General features: G+C 39.8%; 1 protein-coding gene across 1 annotated transcript; it reads right to left on the bottom strand.

Moving 5' to 3' along the window:
* Positions 1–3,356: 3,356 nt before the first annotated feature.
* Positions 3,357–13,589, bottom strand: kctd6a (potassium channel tetramerization domain containing 6a). Its single transcript, XM_076096319.1, has 6 exons — positions 13,486–13,589; positions 11,248–11,331; positions 8,886–9,055; positions 7,463–7,715; positions 4,091–4,249; positions 3,357–3,921 (listed from the first exon to the last, which is right to left on the bottom strand). Exons 2-6 carry the CDS (start codon positions 11,272–11,274, stop codon positions 3,811–3,813), a joined length of 720 nt encoding a protein of 239 aa, XP_075952434.1. The 5' UTR covers positions 11,275–11,331; positions 13,486–13,589; the 3' UTR covers positions 3,357–3,810.
* Positions 13,590–15,167: the final 1,578 nt, after the last annotated feature.

Below are 15,167 nucleotides of genomic sequence, written 5' to 3'. Positions count from 1 at the left end.
AACATTAGTTATTAGTTACTTTGCAGATTTAGATTAGTAACACAATGTAAATCAAGAAATTAAGATATATTACCCAACAGGATATAACTGTACACTTCAACATATTTTTGCTGTCAACTAAATAAATATGACTGTACTTTGTTGAAACAATACTGGTGTTCCAAATTTCTAAAAATAAAATTTTAAAAAACGGTTGAACATTTTTTAGGACTGTTTTAAATCAGTAAACAGTCCTAATCTTGCAAGGCCGACTCTGACACACGTTAACATCATATCCTGTTTTCAGAAACCAGGATAAGTCCTTGTCCCGTTTATGGGAAATGCGAATACGCTAGCTGGAGTACATCGAAAGAAATCGGGATACTCTTGCAGGCATGGCTTTAGCCAAGTGATGTAAGAAAAATACAAACAATGGACATAGTCACCCTATTTTATGGTCTATTTTACTCTAAATGGGCCATCATTTACTAAATGAACATCATGTTGTATTGAAAAACACATGAAACTGGAGATTGAGCCCGTAAACTCATGTTTATAATGTTTACTGAGGTAATAAATCAAGTGAGAAGTAGAGTTCTTTTCTCATAGACTTCTATACAATCAGACTTATTTTGCAATCGGAGGAGTCGGCCCCTGATGGCCATTAGAAAGAATGCAAGTTTAACAAACTTCAGCATTGGCTTCCCTTTTTAGAACCAGATGTTTCCGCCTGGTCCCCCGTAAAGCCTCAAGGCTTAAATCCTCTGGGACTTAACTGACGTCACCTGTGAGAGGCTACAAGGACTACAAGGGCTTGGAATGGTATAAATACCATTGTGACAGCACTTTGCAGCAACATATCACATTTCCCGACGACAGCAAAACATGTCATGTACAGCTGTGGGTTTTTATTTCACGTTTTTACTGCCTGATTTGAACTTCTCTCAGGCTCTTGTCTCACGAGAAGAGAGGTATTTGTCAACCAATCTATTTACTTGTTTTTGTCAAAACAGAAAAAAAAACCTGCAACTTGTAACCAGGTTTGTAATATACCCGTGTTTGATGTTACATTGCTATGAATTGTGGGTAACTCCCTAAGGCAGTCGGCAGACATGCAAACTTACATAAAGTGTGCATAAAGGGCTCACCCTTTATGCACACTTTATGTAAGTCTGCATGACTTTGAGACTTTGAGACTCTTTGAGAAAGCCCTCAAACACTTGATTTGATGATTTGACAGTGGGACGGCCCGAAGCCCTCAAGGACATTTTGGGAATGTTCTTCAAAATCCGTGAGTCTGTAAGTATGGAGATTGGGATTGAGTTGAAGAAACAGAGTTTTGTCTGTTGGTAATGAAAGAGGCTTGTGACAGGCTGACACCTCTGCCTAATTTACCTAAACTTTTGTAACACACAAAAAAATGTACCATTGCAAATTTTCCTAGGTTGTTTATAGTCTATTTATGTACAAATACATCAAACTGTTAAAAATGACTGTGTCAACGGTGACTTGAGCAAGCTCACATTCTCAGTGGATTAATTTGTAATGTAATATTGCAAACAGCTTGATTCTGTGCAGTTTGATGTGCAGTGATTTGCCACCTGAAAAATCTTCAAACTCAAGGATGAATCTCTCAAACTGGGCTTCCTGGTATTTCCTTTTCACACCTAAACATCAACACACTCATGCCCCGATTCTCTTTAGTTCTTACCCCAGGGGGGTTTCCTCAGTGTACTTCTGCATATTCCAGACATAGCTGGACTGTGCATTACACGCTGCCTTCATTTTGATACCGAATTTGTTCTGGTTGCGCCCACAACACACAACCAGACATTCATCTAAAGTTTGTCTGAGGGCCTGGATTGTAAAGAAATTGCAGGGCACACATGGCCCATACATCCTGTATCGTTGTGAGTTTGTCACAAAGCAGAAGAAAAGCATGGAAAGTCTTCAGAGACATGGTGGCTGCAGCATTCCAAAGGCTTGTTGTTGCTTTGCCTTTTGACTTAGACACTCCTGCCAAAATGAACAACCCAATGTAAGCTTGCAAGTGGGTCACATCCAAGTCTGTCCAACTGTCCCAATACAGTTCAAGTAGGAAGAAGGACCATAACTTTCCATTTCTGGACGTTAACATGTCCACTTTTGGAGGCCAAGCAAGAACAGCATCTGCTGGTGGTTGAGAGACAACAGGAGGGTCAACCCCAAGAGCATCATTCTCATCAGAAGATGCCTCATAACCAAGGTCCTCCTCAACATTACCCTCAGTCTCAGACTCTCTTCTATGTCACTTTCACTGTCAAAGGACTTTGCTTTGAGGTCATTTTCTATTGATGCGGAGCATAAAGATAGCACACAGAGCACCGAGTGAGATGGTTTACAAGCCTGCTGTGCAAGCTTTTATATGTTTGACCATCTCCGGTGTTGCGTGAACAATAAATATTCTCACAGCAACATATTTCCCCCACCACACAGTGTAGGAAATATTAAGGGGTTCTCACACTCCTACAGGCATGGTAATGGGAGGTTAGGGCCGAAAGATTTCAAAATTGCATGTGAAAGTGACCTCAGTATCAACCAAAACAACCTACACAAATGTGTGTTAAATGTTTTAAACAACTAAAACAGCCTGGGGTCAAATTTACCTCAAAGAACACAGATGTGTCAATGACAATATATCTACATGTTAATTTTATATTTACCCAGTTATCCCTATTCAATTTGGAAAAGTCTCCAAAAAAAGTCTAAATTTCCCAAAAATGATTTCATGTTTTAAAAAAATGACTTCACTGTCAGAAATAATTCTTAATTTTCCCTAAATGACCACATTTTCCAAAAATGTCTTCACTTTCCAAATATTTCTTAATTCTCTAAAAATGTCTTAACTTACCGAAGTATTCATTTTACAAAAATTAAATTTTTGCAAAAATGACTTCGCCCTCCAAAAATGACCAAATTTTCCTAAAACTTCACTTTCCAGATAAATCATAACTTTCCCAAAATGTTACCACTTTCAAAAATGTATTCACATTCCTAAAATAACCTTACTGTCCAAAAAAAAACAACAAAAAAAAGTCTTCATTCCAAGAAATGTCCTCACTTTCCAAAATGACCTAATTTTCCAAAAAGAAAAAAATACTTCATTATGATTCAAAAAGCAACACAAAGCCACCAACAAGTCTCATAAGCTTAATTTGAGATTCAAATAAACTTTTGAATACATTATTAAACAGATTGTGAATTGTGGATTTTGTCCCCATCAATAACATCGTGCGGGAGGAGGAACCTTTAGTTTCAATTGGTCAAAAATTGGTCCATTTCTGTGAGAATGGTGGACAAAAGAAGAACTGAGGGTGGGTAAAAAAAAAAGATCATAATCATCCAGATTGTTTTATTTGCAAATAATATAATTTCCTAGTCATTGATATACAACAGATTTGTGATGATATGCTAGATATACAGTATATAGCTACATACATACATACTGTACATACATACTGTGGCCATACTTTTACTTTTACATTGCAGCTATATGTGATAGTTGAACAAAAACAAAACATCTCACCATAATGTACCACATGTTTCTAATTTGCTAGCCTTCCAAAAACCTCACGTTGGTCTGAGGGAAATATTAACGAGTCAAAAATGATCTCACTTTCCAAAAAATGACCTCCTAAAAAGACTTCCTTTTGATTAAAAAAACATCACATGCATACAAAATATGAACGCATAACAACAAAGCCACCACTAACAAGTCTCTTGTCTATTTATCTGTATGTGTGTCTATTGACACAGCGATGACGTCAGTAAGTCCAACCATCTGTTCTTCTGTCAGTCGTTCACTCTGTGAGCTCGTCTGCAGAACGTCCAGTGATGTTCTACTGTGTTCTCATTGGCCCGTTCGCTCATGTGGTGAACACGCGTGTTCCGTATTGTGAAACCCTGGAAAACAATGAGACAGGCAGACTGAGTTATAATGTTACTATTATTTAAAATATAAGCTATATGGTGTTGATGTCAGAAGTTAGAGTACTCCGACTGATCTCAACAGTGTCTTTTAGTAGGAACATTTCTACACATGATGTTAAAGACGAGATAAAAAGCCACGTACAGCTTTGGAGATGAAGTCCAGCAGATGGACGCGCAGGCTGACTTCCTGTTGGTGGTCACATGGTCCAAAGGTGAAGGACACCTGGTAGTCTCTGGTGTCCATCATGTGTTTGTTCCACTTTGTGAAACTGCTGGAGATCGACTCCAACATTGCATGGACCTAGAGAAGAAGAAGAGAGTCATGTGACTACTGGTTGTGTCTAAATGGTGACCTACAATTTAAAGAAAAACGACAACCTATCCTAACCTAAACCATTCCAGGACAATGCCTAACTTTAACCATTCCAGGTCAATGCCGAAACTTAACCATTCCAGGTCAATGCCGAAACTTAACCATTCCAGGTCAATGCCAAAACTTAACCATTCCAGGTCAATGCTTAACCTAAACCATATAGAATCAGAATCAGAACCAGCTTCATTGGCCATGTATGCGTACGCATACATGGAATTTGACTCCGGTTTCCACTTCGCTCTCAATGTACATACACAAGTTTACAATAAGCAAGAAAAAAATATATAATAACTAAAACAAGGGCAACAAAAAAATGTAGAACAGATGTAGGTATACAAATTTAACAACTATGGACAGTATAAGTAAGGGGGGTCAGTGTTGGGGGGTTCTTCCTGAAGTCCACTGTCATCTCCACAGTTTTGAGCTTGTTCAGCTGCAGGTTGTTCTGACCACACCAGAGGACCAGCTGTTCAACCTCCCGCATGTACGCAGACTCATCCCCGTTCCTGATGAGGCCGATGACCGTTGTGTCGTCTGTGAACTTCAGGAGTTTAACAGACGGGTCCCTTGAGGTGCAGTCGTTGGTGTAGAGGGAGAAGAGCAGTGGGGAGAGCACACATCCCTGGGGGGCGCCAGTGCTGATAGTCCGGGTGCTGGATGTGATTTTTCCCAGCCTCACCTGCGGTCCTGTCTGTCAGGAAGTTTGTGATCCACTGACAGGTGGAGGCTGGCACAGTGAGCTGGGAGAGTTTAGGTTGAAGTACCTCCGATGATGGTGTTGAACGCTGAGCTAAAGTCCACAAATAGAACACCAGTCTCTCAAAGGATTTCATGACCACAGACGTTAGGGCGATGGGCCTGTAGTCATTTAATCCCGTGATGGAGGATTTCTTGGGGACCGGGATGATCGTGGAGTGTTTGAAGCATGAGGGGACTTCACACAGCTCCAGTGATCAGTTGAAGATCTGCGTGATGATGGGGGCCAGCTGGTCAGCACAGACTTTCAGGCAGGGGGGACACACCGTCTGGGCCCGGTGGCTTCCTGATTTTCTGTCTGTGGAAGAGCCGACTCACATCCTTTTCGCAGATCCTCAGTGCCGGTGGTGGGGTCGGTTGGGAGAGATGAGGAGGAGGCAGGGGGTGTAGTTGGTTGTTTGATGACGTGGCAGTTGGGGGGTGTGAAAGTGGGCTTACCAAACCTGCAGTAGAAGACATTCAGGTCGTCAGTCAGTTGGTGATTCTCCTCAGTGGGGGGGTGGGGGGGTCTCCTGTAGTTAGTGAATACTTGCAGGCCTCTCCACACTGACGAGGGGTCGTTGGCTGAAACATTTTTTCCAGCTTTTCAGTGTAGCTCCTCTTAGCTACCTTGATCTCCCTCGTCAGTGTGTTCCTGGCCTGGTTGTACAGGATCCTGTCCCCACTTCTGTAGGCCTCCTCCTTAGCCCGACGAAGCTGCCTGAGTCTTGCAGTGAACCAGGGTTTATTGTTGTTATACGTGCAGAAGGTTTTAGTCGGCACACATATGTCTTCACAAAAACTGATGTATGATGTCACAGTGTCAGTGAGCTCATCCAGGTCTGTAGCAGCAGCCTAAAAAACACTCCAATCAGTGCAGACAAAGCAGGACTGTAACTCCAGCTTTGCCTCGTTGGTCCATCTCCTCACACATAGAGGTCAATGCCTAACCTTAATGATTTTGGTCAATGCCTAACCTAAACCATTCAAGCTCAATGCTTAATTCAACCATTCAAGGTCAATAGAAAAATGTGTTGTCAATCAATGTCAATCAAATCAAACATTTATGGACAAAACAAACAGACAGGAATGTCTGCTAAACCAGGAAATAAAATACCTTACAAATCAAGGTGCTTCATCACATTAACACACAAATCCAATACTTTCTATTGATTTGTGACCTTGTCCACAATGATCTCATACAACCAGATATACTGTATTAAAGGGACATATATTACAGTATGAATGTTATTGAAACATTTGGGACACATTTTTATCATCTCATGCTATATTTTGTCATGTCACCCAATCCCAAAGAAAAAACACACACACAGGAATAATAATAAATTTCAGCGATAAAACAATTAAATGTGCTGACCTCCCACCATAAAAAGTAGCAAAAAACCCAGAAATTATGTACAAACATTTACTTTTACTGCAAGTTTCAACCTGCAGATGTTGAAGTTTGTCACAGTAAGCCAGCACTATCAAATATATTCAATGTTTTAAGCACACATCTATGAAATCAATATATCAGAACTAGTCTTAATGTAGTACTATCTAACAATTTAACATATAACCTGTTTGATTCAATGTATAACTTGGAAACACTTAAACGTTTTTTAAAAAGGCACTCTGGAATCGCCTGAAAATAATAGCGTCAGGAAAAAACATGCCTGAACTTGGCTGAGAAGTCTGGGACTTTTCATGACACTGTTAGTAAAGTGAAACTTGGATGGGACCATAAAATATAACACCATTTTTCCAGGACAACAAAGGAGGAGTTTAAAAATAAAGGTGGAGCATTGGCCCCAGAAGGAGGAACTATATATGAGAAATCGCAGGTAAATCAGTTGGACTCTGGGGTCTGCTCGGGTTTACTTCTTGCTCAAAGAATAAACTCTATCGCATCAAACTGTGACCGCTTCCAGTGATTCCTTTCGAACACTTTCGGGACACCAATAGCAGCAAAATAACAGAATAGACTAAGTGTTGGAGCAGTAGTTTAGACTTCATCGACTGGCCCAGACTGAGCTCCTGTTTTCCAACACAAATGTTACTTATTTACCATTTTTCAAAAACAAAGTAAACGGTAAAAAATCGAAATCTAAATCTAAATGCTCTCCATCAATCAAATTAACTGATCTGCAGCACAATATAGATTGACCGTTGAATCATGTACATACACTGATCTCATAGAACAATCAATTTTAAAAGTATATTCTTGTCAGAATGAAAGTATATAAATGTCTAGATGTGAATGTGCCCATTAAGAGAAGAACCAAATCTATGAACCTGGACTGAAATACCTCAATAGAAATAAGATTATAATGCATATAATTAGGTTTTGGTATCACAGAATATTCTGCCATGATATCTCCACAGACAGTATGTATCTCCACTGACCTTGGTGGTGATGGTGAGCTGCGTGATGATGACTGCGACGGGGTTGGAGTACTTGGACAGCTTCCTGGTGCTGGACAGCTCCACCACCTCCTCGTAGGTATCAGTGGGGTAGGGCAGCAGGGGTTTGGGGTCTCCTAGACAATGAATCAGGGGCTCAATCTGATAGAAGTCCGCCTCCTTCCTGAGGAGCTCGGCCTCCTTGAAGTCGCATGGCAGTGTCAGCTCAGACGTCCGCAGGAAGTTGAGGATGTAGCTGAAACAGCAGAAACAGAGACGGGATCAGTCCAGACTGCTGAGTTGATGATTCTGTAAGAGTCTGAACTGTCAGTCAAAGTCAGGACGGGAGGGGAGAGAGCTCCTGTACAACTCCAGAGTGAGAAAGTTTGTTTCACTATTTCTGACATCTCTCAATAGTTTATTACTTCCCTACCAGGCGGCAACTTCCGTTTTCTGAAAAGTGAAGCCAATGCTGAAGTGTCTTAAACTTGCATTCTCTCTACCGGCCAGCAGGGGGAGACTCCTCTGGTTGCAAGAAGAAGACAGATTGTATTGATTTATTCCCTCAGTAAACATTGTAAACATGAGTTTATGGTCTCAATCTCTAGTTTCAAGTCTTCTTCAATACAGCATGATGTTCATTTAGTGAATTATGGTCCATTTAGAGTCAAATAGACCATTAAGCAGAGTATGCTTTAGGGCATCTTGGCAGTCCACAAACCAATGGGTGACGTCATGGTGACTATGTCCACTTCTTATATACAGTCCGTGTTTCGTGCCCCGTCTGTGGTTCTCAACCCTTTTGGTTCCAACCGAGAATGTAAATCTTTAAAAACAGCTCACAAATACATAGTTTATAAAGACTCAGTCATTTCCGAAATCAGCTGGTCACTGTAGTTATGAATAAAGGTCACCTTTTGTAACTTAAGGCCTACTTCTGATTGTTTACAAATATCCAAAGGACCACCTTCCCAAATAATAATAATAATAGTAAAGAGTAAGAAGCCACTGACGCTCGGAGATGGAGATTCTACTGTGACACTCTTTCTCTATCTCTTTCCCATTGGTCCACAGTGAGCCAGTCTGTTCCTGTGACACAATTTCTGTATCGTATATGCACGCTTCACTATGGGCTCATAAAGATTATATGATTTGTATTTGGTGCTGCAACATTCATAAAATTAAACTGCAGTCATGATGGACTGTTGATGTATTATTGTGTGCAAATTAAGCTGGGCTGATGTTTGTGCAGGTTGGACGGGGCAACAGTTGGGTTGTGATGGTGCTTTGAGGAGGACCTTTTAAAAAGTAAAAGCAAAAAAAATCACTTTTCTTTTTTCGGTTAAAAAAAACCAATCCATTTTGTGTCCCTGTATCCTGGAGAAAGTTAGCTAGCTTGATCCGCTAGCTGCACACACACACTCACCGAAACAGCGGGCCGTCGCGGTCGATGAAGTAGTTTCCGCGAGCGTCCCTGACGGTCGCGAGGTCTCCTCCGAACATGGCTCCCAGCATGGACTCAGGGTAGCGCTGCAGCGTGGACAGAGACGTGCTGTACAGGCAGCCGCCCACGTTCAGAGTCACTAGCTCCCCCATCTGGAGAGAGCAGGAACAGCAGTCAAGAGAAAAACAATACAGAGAACACCGAGAACAAATGTGTGCTCTTGAACTTAGGCTAGTTGACCAAGAAGAGCATGAAGAAGTCCTGTTATCTCACATGGACATTTAAAATACACCCGAATCTGATATCACACACGACGCAGCCTGTTTGTTTTACCTACAGACATTTACATCTCTGCAAGTTTTTTTAAAAAGTGGACCACATTCAAATCTAAACTGTTAATTTCTTGACTAAAACCACTCTCAAAACTAGGACTGTAACTGATGTAATTGGTTAAGGATACATGGAATTATTGGGACCTTATTGTGAGGACTCGCCCGTGATGTGACCCATCCACATTAAAGGCAGTTTATATTTTAATGACATAATACAATTCGAAGTTGTAGCTATCAGTCTATTTAGGTCACAACGGACCAGAACGGTGAATATCTGGATCTGTCGGGGAGCTAAAGTCAATGAAAACGCACTGCGGGTTGAGGGGAAACCTGGTGGAGGGGTCACCTCACCTGAAGCCTACCTGTGTGAGCTGTGTGCTGCAACATGGACCACAGTTGTTGTTGTTGCACCTAGAGTGTTGGATGCTTGCATGAGTAAAGATAACACAGTGACTGATCTATAGAGGGAAAATAGTACTGATGTGTAGAAACAGGCTGTTACGTGAACACGTGGCACGACTACGCTGCGACCGCGTTATTTTTTCTCGTGGGATTTTGTGACAAAACCTAGTTTTGAGACCTCATCAGGGATTCCAGATGAAGGATCTTGTAAGTGTGTGACCCCCCCTGTTGATGGTGAGTCATGTAACACAGCGTGAAAATCACAACCTGACAGCATGTTGATTAGTGTGAACAGTATCTGACAACCTTGAAAGTTGTGTAGTGTGAACTCGGCTTTAGAGAGCACCGGTATCATAACTTAACTCAGTATCAGACACTCACACATACAGCTGCACAAAAGCATGTTTCATCACTGAAATGTCAGACGTTGGCTGTGTAGAAAATTGCATACTGACATACTATTCATACTAAATGGAGGGAAACAAATTGAGTATGTTGTGCATGACAGGATGCACCAGAATCAGCTTTAATGGTCAAGTGAGTGTGTGCTGATACAAAGAGTTTAACTCAGACATAACAGCTAAAAACAAGGACAACAAAGCTGAGCACGGTAAGGTAAACATGACCAATCACTATGTATATGGGATGCGTACATTTCTATTGGTAGTGATGACATTAACATTCTAAAGAACAGTGAGCATTTTAACTATGGAAATATATAATTTACCATTAAAAGTATATTGACACTATATGAGTGATATTTGAAAGTGCAAGATACGAGACTATGAGCATTTCAATTGCTTCTCAACGGCTCTCAACATGGCGACGGCGAACCAGAGGCTCGTAGCTAACAGTGCTAACAGTGCTAACAGCGCCAACTACAGCGAAAGTGCTGAGCTATATCTTTACATAGCTAACAGATGTCTTAACGCTACATCAATGTTCAAATACAGCTCCAATTTACATTGAACGGTAGCTTCAACCTGTAATGTTGCGGTCGATACGGTCATGTGATGCAGAGAAAACGTATTACTAATCGTTAATTTAGTGCGCAGGACATACTGATAGAGTATGTAATGTGTAGTATGTAGAACAGTAATATGATAACACAGCCGTTGTTCAACTAGCCAAAGGCTGAACTGACGGAAAGTGGGAACAGTATGAAGGTATATTTGTGTCTTTATTACGCAAACAAACAAAAAATGTTTTGAGAGCAAGTTTCTCGCACTGCAATCAAAAATCAAGTTTGTAAGTAAAAATATATGAACGGAGAATAAATTATTTGTCAATTTTGCTTATGAAACGAGAACATTTGGCTGCAAATCAAAACCCTACGAGTTGAGTTTGGATGTAGTGGGCGGGGCATACGCTGCTGAATGAGCCGGGAGTTTGTATTGGTGGGTTCGATTTGGCTCTTGGTATCTGCTTCCACTGTAAACACTGACGGGAGGTTACTGTGATGAGCCACATGGAGGTCAGTTGACATTATATTGCTGTTTTGTTTAAAATGATCTCAAATGTAGCAGCACTTCACTCTTTGTTTGCGTAATAAAAGACACAAATATACCTTCATAGAACAGTTCAGACCGGAAAACATGACTCGCACGTACCATGTGACCCAGGTCTCCATTCTCCATCTGCAGCGTTGCTTCTCTTCGGGGTCAGACCGTCGACGACATCGTCTCCACCAACACCTGCAACGAGAGGTCGATGAGACGGTTGCCATGGGGATAAGCGACCCAGCTGATGCGGCTGCGTTGCCGTGGTCCAGACTTCATCATCCGGCTGATCAGTCTTGTGTAACTGATGTGTGTTCACCGTGTGCCAAGCCAGTGAGGAACAGGAGGAAGAGCTGTGGACCTCCGTCCTTAAATCTCAGAAACAAAACTCAGATTTTTTGTAAAACAGACAAATTGATTAATGACGCACGTTTTTAACAAGCTGTGATTAAATATCGTTCATCGCAAATGAGACTCAGCTGTTTCAGGCTGAGGATCTCTCAATTTACATTTTCAGCATCCTGCAAACTCATGCAGCAGCACCAGAGACTTTTTTTACTGCATGCAATCTTCTTCTTTGTCAAAAAAATGGCGCCTGCATTGCCCACAATGCAACTCAACTGGTGACACTTTATTCAGAGGTTTGTGCGTGTTATACTGGTAGCACCACGTAGCCTCGTGCTGTTAACCAAGTAGCCTACAGAGGTCTCACTTTCGCCCTGTAGCTTTTTCCAGCTATAAAGTTAAAAGAGGCTACAATCGTTGTAGTCTTTCAGTTATAAAATAAAGCTTTATTGTTTTGGTTTTCCAGTCTCACTGCTCTCATCAACATTGTTTCCAGCAGCTGTTTTCATGAAACAAGCTCTGATAAACCCACTGCAGCACCAAACAACACCCAGACAAAGTTAAAGCTTTTAGCTGGTGAAGAAAGTGGAACATTGAGACCAAACCAGAGCTTAAAGAATTGTGAATATTTGTGCAATATTGTGCATTGATGCAGAATAACAAAAGGGTTTAAAAATGAGTCTAGTACCCTAGTAATATGTGTTGATTATTAGATTCAAGCCCCTGCTGAGTTTATGTCGGTTTGTTATTATTTTTTACATCTGGTGTCTCACACAGTACACGTCACCAAGCCGTCACCTTGGCTAGCTAGCTGGCTAAGTAACTTGGTTGTACCCATGCACAAATGTAACGTTATCTTACCTGATGCGTTAATTATTCAGCCATAAAGCAAAAAAAACGATCACAACCTGTTGTTTGTGTGAGTACATCCCGGTATGAAACAATCACAGCTTCACTGAGAGACATCATTTATTCAACTATTGGATGTTTACTCTTTCTAATTACATATGTTCACAGTCTTGAACTTCAAAAGGTTTATTACAAAATGCCACTTATTTGACATGCAAAATTGTCCTTTAATCAAATCAAATGTCATCAAATGTGTAATTTATGGCAAATTTTTAGATGGGATAAAAAATGATTTGTCTCTCGTCGTTGACAACTGTACAAATAAGGTCTCATGGTGGTCAACAGGAGATTAATGTGGAAGTGCTTCCCAAGACGTATGACTGCAATCAGCCACATGGTGGCGCTGTAATGAATTCATGGAAATCCTTCACACTGTAACTCTGGTTGACTTTAAATTTGACACACATTTTAACATCTCATTGTGCTCTCATCAGGGTCATGAAACACATTACAGACATTTACTAACTTAACCAATTTAAAGCGAGGGTTTGGTGATCTTAAGGAACTAGCAAGAGTATGCTACAATTAAAACCCTCAATGATGAAAATATATGTTTTATTACTCATCAGTAATGGAGCAGAAACAGTTTATCAGCTAATTGATTAATTGATTGACAGAAAAGTGATATTTACTGGTATCTGTACAGGAGGTACTTGTACTGTACTTGTATTTCCATTTTCTTCTTCTTTATACTTTGCTCCACTACATTTCAGAGGCAAACATTTCATTTTTCCCAACACTACATGTATTTAATAAATGTAATTACTTTGCAGATTCAGAATCTTAATACAAAATCTAGTTAATCAACTAATAAATAATGTTATTACTGTAGATTAAGCTACTAAGAAGTAAATAAGTAGTTTAAATGAATACACAAGCGCATACACATGTGTACAGTGATCATATTCAGCTGATTTTGACGATGACTAAATGTGGTCATTTTAGAGGCTGTAGTTTGGTGTCACTGCGTCAAACACGCTGTGACACGTTTGTATTTTGCAACATAATGTAAATACATGAAGGAGCAAGAATACGTCACACCGTCACTTTGATCCGTTTAAAATAAATGTAATAATAAGATCTGTTCGGTCTTACCGATAACTGCTCCATCACTGCTTTAACACGACACACAGGTGGAAGGTAGAACATCTAGCTAACGAGCTAAAATAGCCTTTTTACATCCATCAGTTACAGTTCTGTCAAGCACGCGTCGAATAGGAGAAGACTTCCGGTAAGACCTGTCAAAATAAGAGTCGTTATTATCAATATACAGATATGAATAGTAGAAACATGAGTATATATTATAGTCAGTGTCAATGCTGGAACGTAATAAAGTGAATTTATTCAAGTGCTGTACTTAAATACCATTTAAATGTACTCTACTTGAGTATTGCCATTTTTCCTTCTAGTCCACTAAATTCTGGAGGCAAATATTGTACATTAATTCTTACTCCACTACGTTTAGATTATTAATACGAAATAAAAATCAAGTTATAAGTGATGATATCGTATAGTTAAGTTACCTAGCAGTATATAACACCATTAAAATGAGCTCCACCGTTACCAGCTGCAATATTAAAGGGTTGTACACAGTAAGGCATCAATAATTACTATAAAATAGATTCTGAAATGGGTAGAATGATTTCTCTACTTTTTGTTCCTTTAGTAAATGTTTATCCTAATAATATGATGCTCAGAAACACTAATGCTTCCGTCCACAGGGACTGCCCCAATCAACAATAAATAAAAGTTCCTAAGAGTAGTGTAATGGGAAAATATGTTATAGTATCATGTGAAGTTTTAAAGAATGTACAACTGAAAGTGAGGAACACAGGCAGACACAGAACAGCAGTTCTGCAGATGATGTTCTTTGTTGGTAAGACAAAGACACAGAGAGACCTTGACTCCAGAACTGAATGCCCTGACGGAAATATCTAATGAGCAGAAACAGACAGCCTGTGTCTGAAATACTTATACTCCCCTTTTGACACATTATCTGAAGTTGTAAAGGCGTGAACCTTTTGTATGCATAAATGATGTTGAATATTGCACTTTGACGAAGCTTTTTGACAGTACATTGAGATACGTGTCTGTCAAACTGCTGTCCTGCTTGCAAGCATTAAAAGACAAACAACGTTGATTCTCTCAAGACTCTGTTTATTGACATAGATTGAAAACTTTGACTCTTCTCCCGATTAATCATAGAAATTTTCCACTACAGTAGCTTTAAGTACAAGTTTGAATGAATGACAAAATTATTTTATAAATTCATTTTACCGAGATCATGGTCTTCAATCTGTGCTGATTATTAATGCAAACAAAGTCTAAATGCTAATCCAGAGGCAGAAATGAAAAACAGAATTAGTTACTATTTAGCTTAAATATTTATATTAAATATTTTAGCTGAAGAAAGTGTCCATCCATCCTTTAAATAAACAGTAGATACATGTAGTATCTGCCTTGGCCTAAACAGTATGCTTCAAAAAATAGGTAAACATGAAACAGGCCAATGCAACTATTGTGGGCAAAAGGACACAATAGAACATGTTATTGTGCAATGTCAGAAATATGAAACAATAGAACACGTTATTGTGCAATGTCAGAAACATGAAATAATAGAACACGTTATTGTGCAATGTCAGAAACATGAAACAATAGAACACGTTATTGTGCAATGTCAGAAACATGAAACAATAGAACACGTTATTGTGCAATGTCAGAAACATGAAACAATAGAACACATTATTGTGCAATGTCAGAAATATGAGCAGGAAAGA

The sequence above is a fragment of the Anarhichas minor genome, unplaced genomic scaffold, assembly GCF_050575085.1.
Source record: "Anarhichas minor isolate MPS153535 unplaced genomic scaffold, ASM5057508v1 ptg000021l, whole genome shotgun sequence".
NCBI lineage: Eukaryota > Metazoa > Chordata > Actinopteri > Perciformes > Anarhichadidae > Anarhichas > Anarhichas minor.
This window is presented reverse-complemented; position numbering and strand designations above follow the sequence as displayed.

Excerpts from the sequence above, each read along its gene's own strand:
- kctd6a (XM_076096319.1), bottom strand. The coding sequence starts at position 11,274 with ATGGAGAATGGAGACCTGGGTCACATG. Across the intron at positions 7,716-8,885 it reads CGCGACGGCCCGCTGTTTCG|CTACATCCTCAACTTCCTGC; the intron begins GTGAGTGTGTGT and ends CTGCTGTTTCAG. Across the intron at positions 4,250-7,462 it reads AGCTCACCATCACCACCAAG|GTCCATGCAATGTTGGAGTC; the intron begins GTCAGTGGAGAT and ends CTTCTTCTCTAG.